The 12,682-nt window shown below is 44.1% G+C and overlaps 2 protein-coding genes across 2 annotated transcripts in view; one reads left to right on the top strand and one right to left on the bottom strand.

Moving 5' to 3' along the window:
- The first annotated feature begins 2,199 nt into the window (after positions 1-2,199).
- Positions 2,200-11,512, top strand: LOC124870154 (ATP-dependent RNA helicase A-like). The gene is given in 20 exon segments (XM_047368680.1): positions 2,200-2,338; positions 3,516-3,694; positions 3,841-3,918; positions 4,005-4,153; positions 4,155-4,179; positions 4,267-4,408; positions 5,509-5,591; positions 5,663-5,819; positions 5,903-6,000; positions 6,076-6,289; positions 6,366-6,460; positions 6,534-6,607; positions 6,683-6,835; positions 6,908-7,068; positions 7,752-7,863; positions 7,944-8,105; positions 8,235-8,362; positions 8,440-8,669; positions 8,753-8,868; positions 10,981-11,512. Coding segments are annotated over 20 exon segments (2,676 nt in total). The 3' UTR covers positions 11,162-11,512.
- amph (amphiphysin) overlaps positions 11,222-12,682 on the bottom strand; it is a 50,615-nt gene continuing 49,154 nt past the window's right edge. Inside the window, exons 20-22 of the mRNA XM_047367573.1 lie at positions 12,470-12,658; positions 12,280-12,381; positions 11,222-12,185 (exon numbers count right to left, since the gene is read on the bottom strand). Of these exons, the coding sequence (XP_047223529.1) occupies positions 12,081-12,185; positions 12,280-12,381; positions 12,470-12,658 (396 nt within the window). The 3' untranslated portion in view covers positions 11,222-12,080. The remainder of the gene's footprint in view (positions 12,186-12,279; positions 12,382-12,469; positions 12,659-12,682) is intronic.

The following is a 12,682-nucleotide window of genomic DNA, read 5'->3' on the forward strand; positions in this document are numbered from 1 at the left end:
ATGTGTAAGCTGTGTCCTGCAGGTATGACAACAGACCGACACGCCCTGTACTTCACACACACACACACACACACAGAGCGTCACGCCCGATTTGTTCCTGTTGCCGTGCCAACACCACACCTGAATACACTCACACCTCATCAGCTGCTGACTGGATTGTTTCAGTTTAACAGCCTGGAGTCTTTATGCATCTTCATGGTCCTCCTCTTTGGACTTTTCAACATTGTGTCTCTTTACAATCAGAACCTTCTAATCTATTAAGATTAGATGTTTTAGACCAACTCCAGTTAGTAAATACAGGTCCTTCTCAAAATATTAGCATATTGTGATGAAGTTCATTATTTTCCATAATGTCATGATGAAAATTTAACATTCATATATTTTAGATTCATTGCACACTAACTGAAATATTTCAGGTCTTTTATTGTCCTAATACAGATGATTTTGGCATACAGCTCATGAAAACCCAAAATTCCTATCTCACAAAATTAGCATATTTCATCCGACCAATAAAAGACAAGTGTTTTTAATACAAAAAACGTCAACCTTCAAATAATCATGTACAGTTATGCACTCAATACTTGGTCGGGAATCCTTTGGCAGAAATGACTGCTTCAATGCGGCGTGGCATGGAGGCAATCAGCCTGTGGCACTGCTGAGGTCTTATGGAGGCCCAGGATGCTTCGATAGCGGCCTTTAACTCATCCAGAGTGTTGGGTCTTGAGTCTCTCAACGTTCTCTTCACAATATCCCACAGATTCTCTATGGGGTTCAGGTCAGGAGAGTTGGCAGGCCAATTGAGCACAGTGATACCATGGTCAGTAAACCATTTACCAGTGGTTTTGGCACTGTGAGCAGGTGCCAGGTCGTGCTGAAAAATGAAATCTTCATCTCCATAAAGCTTTTCAGCAGATGGAAGCATGAAGTGCTCCAAAATCTCCTGATAGCTAGCTGCATTGACCCTGCCCTTGATAAAACACAGTGGACCAACACCAGCAGCTGACACGGCACCCCGGACCATCACTGACTATGGGTACTTGACACTGGACTTCTGGCATTTTGGCATTTCCTTCTCCCCAGTCTTCCTCCAGACTCTGGCACCTTGATTTCTGAATGACATGCAGAATTTGCTTTCATCTGAAAAAAGTACTTTGGACCACTGAGCAACAGTCCAGTGCTGCTTCTCTGTAGCCCAGGTCTGGGGAATGCGGCACCTGTAGCCCATTTCCTGCACACACCTGTGCACGGTGGCTCTGGATGTTTCTACTCCAGACTCAGTCCACTGCTTCCGCAGGTCCCCCAAGGTCTGGAATCGGCCCTTCTCCACAATCTTCCTCAGGGTCCGGTCACCTCTTCTCGTTGTGCACCGTTTTCTGCCACACTTTTTCCTTCCCACAGACTTCCCACTGAGGTGCCTTGATACAGCACTCTGGGAACAGCCTATTCGTTCAGAAATGTCTTTCTGTGTCTTACCCTCTTGCTTGAGGATGTCAATAGTGGCCTTCTGGACAGCAGTCAGGTCGGCAGTCTTACCCATGATTGGTGTTTTGAGTGATGAACCAGGCTGGGAGTTTTAAAGGCCTCAGGAATCTTTTGCAGGTGTTTAGAGTTAACTCGTTGATTCAGATGATTAGGTTCATAGCTCGTTTAGAGACCCTTTTAATGATATGCTAATTTTGTGAGATTGGAATTTTGGGTTTTCATGAGCTGTATGACAAAATCATCCGTATTAAGACAATAAAAGACCTGAAATATTTCAGTTAGTGTGCAATGAATCTAAAATATATGAATGTTAAATTTTCATCATGACATTGTGGAAAATAATGAACTTTATCACAATATGCTAATATTTTGAGAAGGACCAGTATATATATATATATATATATGTATATATATATATATATATATATATATATATGTATATATACATATATATATATACATACATATATATATATATATATATGTATATATATATATATACATATATATACATATATATATATATGTATATATATATATATACATATATATATATATATATATATATATGTATGTATATATATATATATATATATATATACATATATATATATATATATGTATGTATATATATATATATATATATATATATACATATATATATATATATATATATATGTATGTATATATATATATATATATATATACATACAGCATATGTGTGTGCAGCAGCAGTTGGCAGCGGTGGTCCAGGAGCTCGGAGTTCACATCCCCTCCTGCGTGAGTCCAGTTATGGTCCGATCTCACCACAGGGACTGTTTGATCCGCCTCGGACTGAAGGATGTTATCCTGTCTGGTGGGCTGAGATCTGATCGGTTTCTACAGTCAGAATGATGTATAACTGAGGTCCAGTTCTGCATAAACAGAACATTAATGAGAAGTGATACCAGAGAGGTCAGCTGAAGCTGCAGAATTTAAACCTGTTCTGTACATGGTTCTGAGTCAGCACATTGACCCGAGAGGTCGTTGCTGTAAACTTTAAACAGGAAACTTTGTTCTGTTGGATTTTTGCTTCTGAAGTGACTTCAGATGTTCCAGCAGAATCTGCAGGATGAATTTATACAGACACCCTCTCTGGTACCAGCGGCCTGGCCGAATTGGACCTCTTATTGATGTGACTCTGAGCTTCTAGCAGCTCTCTGGCGTGTTGAAAGCTCAATGGTTGAGGATGAATGTTCTGAGCTGTGTCCATACTGTCCAGTCAGGTCTGTGTGTGAAATAATTCAGGGTCCAGGCAGAACTTTAAGCTCCTCAATGTTTCATTGCATCGATCCGGAAGAACGTGCTGCAGATCATTGACAGTAGAACCAGTGTGTGATCCAACAGAACATAAAGGGATTACATGATTTCTGAATCTGTCCCAAACTTTATCTGATTTTCCAACTCAGAAAACCTGCAGCTGATGCGTTTACAGACTAATAAAAGTGGGAGTGTTCAGTTTTGTTGCATTTAATGAACAGCAACAATAATCAAGACTTTTTCCTTGTTGACCTGCTGCTCACTGGTTCAAACCAGCAGGTCAAAGTTGATTTATTTTTATTCTCTGGCTGATTGATTCAGTTATTCTACAGTGAGGAAACTCTGCCCCCTGCTGGTGTAAAGTTGTAGCTACTTTTTATATTAGCAGTGAGATTAAGATTATATTATTCTTTATTTTAAAAAATGCCCTTTTTTTAAAGGGCGAGGTTTAGTGATTTAATATAAAGTTTTATATAAGCATGAATAGAAACCCGATGGTTAAAAGCTTTGGACCTTTTAGGGATTAACAGTCATCTGGAGATGAGATCCTAACTCCAGTTCAACCCATCACTAAAGTGTGAGATCAAATCCATATCTGATCAAAAGTTGGCAGCAGGAATATGAAGCTGAAAACATGCAGAACAGGATGGTTGTAGTTTCCTTCACTGCCTGCAGGGGGCAGTAGACACCAGAGCTCTAAGTCGAACCAATCTGAGACTTCAACTAAATAAAAGCTTCCCGTTGTTTCCAGCCTGCAGATCCGAACTCTCCGGTGTCGCTGGTTCAGGGGAAGATGGCCACATTTGAGCCGTCTCAGAAACAGAGCACCAATGGCGTCGTCCCCTGGTCACCTCCACAGGTCAACTGGAACCCATGGACCAGCAGCAACATTGATGAGGGACCGCTGGCTTACGTAAGACTTCAGATCCTGAGAGCTTAGCAGAAGATCTACGTCTGCTTTCATGTTTTCACATTTTCAAGCAGCATAGTGGGAGGACTGGACTGACAGGTGAGGCCTCTGCCACCTGGAATCTTATTTTATTCTCCATCCACGTTCAGTGCACGCCAGAGCAGATCAGCCAGGATCTTCATGGTGAGCTGATGTACCAGTTGGACCACGATGAGGACCTGCAGAAGGTCCGTCTCCCTCCACCTCCACACTGATCATCTGCTGCTTTATTCAGACCGAAGAGGAGACATTTAACTGCTGCCTGATCTTCCAGATCCTGTCGGAGCGGGATCAGCTTCCTGTCAAACACTTTGAGGAGGAGATCATGGCGACCATCGATAAGAACCCGGTGGTGATCATCAGAGGAGCGACAGGCTGCGGTAAAACCACGCAGGTCCTTCAGTACATCCTGGACCGCTTCGTCCGACTGCAACATCGTGGTCACACAGGTAACCCCCGACTGATTTCTGATCAGGATAACTTCACCCTGAGTTCCCTCTGAAGTGACCTGGTCCTGATCCGGATCCTCTCTGCAGCCCAGACGGATCAGCACCGTCTCTGTTGCTGAACGAGTCGCCTACGAGAGAGGAGAGGATCTTGGGAAAAGCTGCGGCTACAGCGTCCGGTTTGAGTCCGTTCTGCCCCGACCGCACGCCAGCGTCCTCTTCTGCACCGTTGGTACGTATTAACAGCGCCACCAGCAGGGGGAGCCCCTCTGACAGACACGCAGGTTTACATGTTTTAAAGTCTAATAATTATCCTCAGTGAAACTTTTCTGCAGCTCTGCGACAAAATGATGAAGAGTTTATCGAGAAGAAGAAATGTAATTATTGATCTGGACTTAAAGGTAGATCAGAACATGGAAGAACTTAATGTTGCTGCAGATTTTCTCATCAGCTGAACCCAGGAGATCTTCATTTTATATTTAAACATGAAAATCATTTTAAAACAGTCTAGTTTTCAAGGGAAGCCAGTATTGAACTAATATAAAAGACTAATGTTGATACAGACCAACAAGGAAACTGAAAATATCCAATAAAAACAGGAAATTCTTCAACCAGACATTAAGACCAGGACCAACCTTCTCCGCTGTCCTCAGGTTCTGCTCTAGCTTGTTTTAAGTGGAACAAACGGAACAGGAGAATGGATTTTTCTGTAGGCATCTATAGAAACCTGACTGTAATAAGTCTGAGTGGAGGATGGAGACACTAGAGGCTGCATGACGAGTCGCCTCAGGAGGGAGGCTCTGCAGCAGCTCACAGGTTTCATTCACAGCAAACACAACAGCTGAAACAGCTTCGTCCAACAGACACTGGGAGCCTGGATGTTGGTTCCTATCCTGGAACAGAATAATATAAATAAATCACATGGAAACGATACAATAAAACGCTGACCTACAATAAAGCTGCAACAATGTTTCAGATTGGCTCCTAAAACCAAACATCATCTGGTGTTCTGGTCTCCTGTGGTTATGGGACGTATCTTCACTGTGGACCGCTGCACATTGGATCATTATTGACTCCCTGGTGGCACAGCAGGCTGCTCAGTCAGCCTCTCTGACAGATGCTACACAAAAACTGATTTCAATCTACAAAATAAATCAAACTGAAAATAAAGGAATTCATTTTTTATCTATATGTTTATTTTTGATGGAGTGATTTTTATATTATTTTCTATTTAACTGGTCGATCATGATTGTCTCTGGACCTCTAGATGTTCAGAAATGGGTCGAATATAAAGTGATGTGGGGAATAAGAAGTCCCATCCGTGTTCTCCAGGTGTTCTTCTTCGGAAGCTGGAAGCTGGGATCCGAGGAATCAGTCACGTCATCGTTGATGAGATCCACGAGAGAGACATCAACGTGAGTTCACACACCTGGAACCTCGGACCGGATCCGGGCCGAGCTTTTTCACCGTGTTTCTGTTCCTGCAGACGGACTTCCTCCTGGTGGTCCTCAGGGATGTGGTCCAAGCCTTCCCGGATGTCCGCATCATCCTGATGTCGGCCACCATCGACACCACCATGTTCAAGGAATACTTCTTCAACTGCCCCATCATCGAGGTGTTTGGATGCACTTTCCCTGTTCAAGGTGAGTCGTCCCATTCCAGATGGTTTCATCAGGTCCATAGTCATTCCTGAAGGACGTTAAAGAATCCAAACTTTCTGTCTCAGAGTACTTCCTGGAAGCTTGCATCCAGATGACCAACTTTGTCCCACCACCGATGGACCGAAAGAAGAAGGACAAGGATGAGGATGGAGGAGAAGATGATGTGAGAACTTTGAGACTCCTCCGGCCCTGAGGGTCTCCAGCCTGGTTTGACCGTTTCTTTACCTTCTCTCTGCAGACCAACTGTAACCTGATCTGTGGTCCTGACTACACGCCGGAGACGAAGCGCTCCATGGCTCAGATCAACGAGAAGGAGACGTCCTTCGAGCTGGTGGAGGCTCTGCTGAAGTACATCGAGACCCTGAAGGTGTCCGGTGCTGTGCTGGTCTTCCTGCCTGGCTGGAACCTCATCTACTCCATGCAGAGGCACCTGGAGACCAACCCTCACTTCGGTACCAGAAGACCATCTGTCCTACATCCCAGACGCTTTAGACATGAATTTATGTGGTGTTCTTGTTCTGGTTCCAGGAAGTAGCCGGTACCGCATCCTGCCGCTGCATTCCCAGATCCCCAGAGAGGAGCAGAGGAGGGTGTTCGATTCGGTTCCTGACGGCGTCATCAAGGTCAGTTCTGGGAAAACCCGGGAAGCTTTATTGCTGTCGTCATGAGGAGTTAATTCCTGGTCTGGTGTTCCAGATCATCCTGTCCACCAACATCGCTGAGACCAGCATCACCATCAACGACGTCGTCTACGTCATCGACTCCTGCAAGTAAGAGTCTCCTGAGCTGCTGCTCCTGGTTTCATTCGCTGGGCAGCAGATTAAACCCTGAGTTCTTCCTGACAGGCAGAAGGTGAAGCTCTTCACGTCCCACAACAACATGACCAACTACGCCACCGTCTGGGCCTCCAAGACCAACCTGGAGCAGAGGAAAGGCCGAGCCGGCAGAGTCCGAGCCGGATTCTGCTTCCACCTGTGCAGCCGCGCTCGGTTCGACAGGTACAACCCGCTGACCCGAAGACGTCCAGAACCCTGTGAGCTCTGAGCATTAACGTGTTTGGGTTCCTGCAGGCTGGAGACCCACATGACCCCAGAGATCTTCAGGACGCCTCTGCACGAGGTCGCTCTGAGCATCAAGCTGCTGAGGCTCGGAGGCATCGGAAACTTCCTGTCCAAGGCCATCGAGCCGCCGCCGCTGGACGCCGTCATCGAGGCGGAATACACGCTGAGAGGTGGGAGGAGCTCTGATGGTCACAGCTGGATTATCTGAAAATGACAGAGAGAAGGTTTCAGAGATGCTTCTCACCATCTTCTGACACGTCAACCTCTATCAGCACTTAAGGCCTGGATATGCTCATAAAAACCTTCGGGGGGCGCTGTTCAGACACGAGAGCGTTCCCCTGGACTGGCCTGATGAGCAGATCCATCTGTGATTAGAAGTTTAGTTTTCACTAAACTCAGGAGGTCCAGACCTTCAGCTGCTAGTTGGAAAAAACAAAGTAAAAAAAATCACAAACATTTACTTTAAAACGCCAGACCAGCAGTTATTAGATTCTCCCAGTTTGGCTAAATGGAAACAAGAGAGAAATCCGGTTTTTCATGGAGAGAAAATTATTTAAATTAAAACATTGTAATAAATGATAAAATAGATGATAAAAAACTGATGGAAATAAAGTTCTGGACGACAGACGTAGATCAAAGAAACGAAGCAAAAATATTTTGTTTGATGTTTTTATATTTTTAGTTTTATTCCAGCAACATTGTTTCATTTCAACATTATTATTATTTATTATTTTTCTGTTCTCTGAATAATTACGAAAATATCAGACAAGGTCCATCTAGTTTATTTAGATCTGCAGACGGTTTGTCCTGTCTACCAGTTCAGCTCCTAACTGGTCTAACTGGTGGTTTTCAGACCTGGACGCCCTGGACTCGAACGACGAGCTGACTCCTTTGGGTCGGATTCTGGCCCGGCTGCCGATCGAGCCTCGGCTGGGGAAGATGATGATCATGGGCTGCATCTTCCAGTGGGTTCCTCCTCCTCAGCTTGATGACCTCTCAGCTGATAGACCTTCAGGTCAATGATGGTCTCTTTGTCTCCTCCCAGTGTTGGAGACGCCATGTGCACCATCTCAGCCGCTTCCTGTTTCCCGGAGCCTTTCATCAACGACGGGAAGCGTCTCGGATTCGTCCACAGGAACTTCGCCGGGACTCGCTTCTCGGATCACGTTGCGCTGCTGTCGGTCTTCCAGGCCTGGGATGAAATCAGGTGAGTGAGGGCGACCCATAAGAACCAGTATTTCCTGTTAAACCTTCGTCTGAATTCAGTTTGGTTTTATTGGATCATTGGAAGCTGAGATTAGAACCAGGACCAAACTCTTCTCCCCGTCCCTCTCAGGATTAATGGCGAGGAGGCTGAAAACCGTTTCTGTGAACACAAACATCTCAACATGTCCACGCTGAGGATGACCCGGGAGGCCAAAGTCCAGCTGAAGGACATCCTGGTGAACTCTGGGTTTCCTGAAGGTACCTGAACGCCCCGCAGCCTCACTATTGAAGCGGAGCTCAGTGTGATGATGATCTGTGATGTTCCCCTCCATCAGAGTGTCTGATGATGCAGATGTTCAACACAGTGGGGCCCGACAACAACCTGGACGTGGTGGTATCTCTGCTGACCTACGGCTCCTACCCCAACGTCTGCTACCACAAAGAGAAAAGGAAGATCCTGACCACCGAGGGGCGCAACGCCCTCATCCACAAGTCCTCCGTCAACTGCCCCTTCAGCAGCCACGACATCAAATACCCCTCGCCGTTCTTCGTCTTTGGAGAGAAGGTGGAGAAGCAGGGACCAAACACTGATTCAGCTTCCTGAACAGATGTTCCTCACGTGTTTCTGTAAACCTGGTTGTGTTTCAGATCCGGACCCGAGCGATCTCGGCTAAAGGGATGACTCTGGTGAGTCCTCTGCAGCTGCTGCTGTTCGCCTGCAAGAAGATCAGCTCCAACGGAGAAATCATGGAGCTCGACGACTGGTGAGAATCCGTCTGGGACTAAGTGAAGGTCCTACGAGGAGATCTGAGGTTCTACAGAAGACCCTGATCAGCATTAGGCTGCTTGGGAAGTTACTTACAGGAACATCCAGAAAAACTAGAATATTCTGATAAAGTTCCATGTTTGTTGTCCTTCATCTTGAAGTTTCATCATAGGCGGAAATATTTCTAGAATTTATTTCTTGTCTTTGGGGATTCTGGATCCAGACGATGAAAACCAAACTTCAGCTTCATCATGGCTGGGAAACTAGAATATGACATCAGATCAATAAAAATGATATTTTATGTCGGGTTTATGAAAACTACGTTCATTTCTATGAACCCAGTACCGGGTCTGGGCTCCTTTAGCATGAATTACTGCATCAATGCACCGTGGCATGGAGGAGATCCGCCTGTGGTTCTGATGAGGTGTTCAGGAAGCCCAGGTTGCTTTGATAGTGGCCTTTGGGTCATCTGCATTGTTGGTTCTGGTGTCTCTGGCTGTCTTGACTGGGCACTTCAGAAAACCCAGTGGACCAGAACCAGCAGGTGACATGGCACACTGACAGTGGAAACTTCACACTGGACCTTAAGCAACGTGGATTCTGGGCCTCTTCGCTCTTCCTCCAGACTCTGGGACCTTGAGGTCTTCATTAAATGCAAACTTTACTTTCATCTGAAAACTTTGGACCAGTGAGCAAAAGTCCAGTTCTGTTTCTCCTCGGCCCAAGCAAGATGCTTCTAACCCATGTGTGGGACCCATCTGTGTGTAGAAGGTCTTAATGCTCCGACGTCTCCTCCAGTCCACTCCTTGTGGAGCTCCAACAAATTTCTGATTGAATTTTTCTTGACAATCCTCTCAAAGCTGCAGTTCTCCCTGGTGCTGCTGCACCTTTTCCTTCCACTTAATTTTCTATGAATATGCTTGGATACAGAACTCTGTGATCAATCAGCTTCTTCAGCAACGACCTTTTGTGTCTCCTGCTCACCCAGATGGAGGCTCAGGAAATCGTTGCAGGTGTTTGGAGGTAATCAGCTGATCAGTGTCACACCACCAGCTTCCAATATTTGACTTTTTCCACAATATTCTTCATTTTCTGAGACAGAATCTGTGGGTTTTAGTTCTGTGAGGCAGAATCATTGAAATTACTAGAAATAAAGGCTGAATGTGTGATGGATCTATATATTATATGAGGGGCAACAAATCATGAAGTTTTTCATGAAATTCGCATCTTTTGAGGTGAATCTGGCGAGTCCACAAAATCAACCCCATCAGAATAATCCGAAGAACCCAGAGTCTGGTTTAACCTTCTGCTCCACAGCAGGTTTCTGTCACACTTCAGATCATCAGAAACATTTAAACCTCAGACACACAAAACAGAGAAACAAAAATGATTTTTCAATTTGTGTCTCATCTTTTTAAGGTAATGCTGCAACATCTTAATCAGGTCAGGACTTTAACTAGGCCACTCCAAAGTCTTCATTTAGTTTTTCTTAGGCCATTTAGATGTGGTCCTGCTGGAGAACTCCAGTAAGCTTCAGGTCACAACCTGATGATCCGACATTCTCCTCAGTCAACCGTTCCCCTTCAGTGATGCCTTCAGTGGCTTCTGACTGGGAACAAGTTTCAGAACATTAATTAGAGTTTCTAGTCGGGATTTAAAGAACAGAAAGACAGAGCGGTTGAAGGTCCACTGTGGGAACCTCCAGTGTCTAAGCTAACATCTGAAGACTATGTTCCCTTCAGGTCCAACTCGGAGGTCCTTGAACTCTGACCACAGAGACTCCATCAGTTAGTTACTGAACGTCACTGTGATGCTCCTCTGAAACAGCCTGCTGGAGGGACACCTTCAAACTAATCGATTCAGTCTTCATGGGTCACACCTGCCATCAATTAGACTGATTAACCTGAAGTACAGATGTTCCTGGGGAGGCCTGTGGACAGCAGATGTCCTCACAATCTGACACATTAGGAAAATATTTCCTAATGAACTTGTAGGAAGCTGCTAGACTCCAACCAGAGAAGACTGAAATTAAAGGTGGACAAAGTTTAGATTTAGGATTTAATATTAACACAGCTGTAGATGCTGCTAATGTCCCATCTATCATCTCCAGGATCAAGCTGAAGATTCCTCACGAGGTGGCGGGCGGAATCGCCATCCTGCGAGCCGGACTGGAGGCTCTGGTGGTGGAGGTGACCAAAGATCCCGAATACATCAACCAGATGGACCAAAGCAACGAGAGGCTGCATGAAGAAGGCACAATCATACTTCCCTTCACTTATCAGTGGTCCTAACAGTATGCCTGGTTGATTTAATAATCTGGGCAACAGATGTGCAACACATAACAGTCAGTCTTTTGATTAATAAGTTGTGGTTTATTCAGTTATAACATGTTAACTTTCTATATGACCTGTGTACAGTTAGCCTGTAATTAGCTAAAGAGGACATTAAAGTCTATATTTGACACTGTGAATCGTAACAAACAATGCATATTAGATTGTGAATACTTCCTTTTTTCCACTTGAACATATGCTGTTTTTTGTTGGCTCAGACTTTCATTTAGAGAGATTCTGTAATTTCGATCTTGAAATTTTTATTTCTTCCATGCTTAAAGTATATTTGTTTATAAATTCTAGGACATTTCACATCAGGATTTCGGGCATATTTTATGACACATGAACTAAACACCATCAACATGTCCTAAACAACGATACAGCGATTAAAGATCCACAGTAACTATGACAATTAAAACCAATATACAGTATTCATTATTTTCATATTGCACACAAAATCACTTAAACAAATCACTGCACTAAAGGTTTCTATAAAAAATTGTATGTTAATTAAAACACTCATGCTGCCAGGGAGCTACAGCTCATCTTGTTTTTTTATTTTGTTCTAGACTGTTTTAGACTTAAAATTTTAGAGATAATTTAGATTTACATCATTATGTTTAGACAAGGATTTTCAATAAAATCTTATTAGCTTTAGGACAATGAAACATTTAATTCAGAGACAGGATACAACAGAGTCACATCTTGCTGATAAAGAACTACTGTGGAAAAACAATTTGTTTATTGTCATGCCGGTTTTAGCAGCTGTCCAACACAACAGTGCTGCAGTTTTGTTAGAAACCGAACAGGCTAAGCTACCTGCTGACTTGGTAGCTTGCATACACATTTGAGAAATATATATATTTTTAACATAAAGTTGTTACTCCAAACGCTGAGTGAAGTTTTCAGGAAAAAGTCCTTTTTGAGCACCAACTCCAAGATTTAACCAGTCACTTTCTTTCATCCCTGTGAGCCAGCCAGCTTCCTGCAATGCAAATATCATTGTCAGAGCATTGCTTTATTTTATTTAAATTATTTGTTACGTTTTATTGTTTTATTACAGCCCTAGTTGCCCTTACTTGATCTTCCACTGAAGCAGTAGGAACCACCAAAACCACATCACCTCTCTTCAGTTCCAGCTCATCTGAATTTGCAGCCTCAAAGTCATGCATAGTCTCCACCTGAAGAATGAAAATAATATCTGAGTAAGCACACAACCCAAACATGCAAAACCAATGTCTGTTTTTTTCTTTTTTAAATGAGACCCGCCTTGTAAAGAAAGTCATCAGGAAATCCTGACCCACCACCGGAAGGACTCATGTGTTTGAGGGTGTTGCTTTGAGACGTCACACTGTTGTCACTGACTGCTGTCGGCGAGATGATGTCAGCATCCCGATCATCGTCACCTTCATTACTGGAGGCAGGTTCAATCACAACAGAGGGGATGGGCATCCTTTCCTGCACAGAGGAAGGTATTAAGTT

Source organism: Girardinichthys multiradiatus, chromosome 6 (genome assembly GCF_021462225.1).
Source record: "Girardinichthys multiradiatus isolate DD_20200921_A chromosome 6, DD_fGirMul_XY1, whole genome shotgun sequence".
Classification (NCBI taxonomy): Eukaryota; Metazoa; Chordata; class Actinopteri; order Cyprinodontiformes; family Goodeidae; genus Girardinichthys; species Girardinichthys multiradiatus.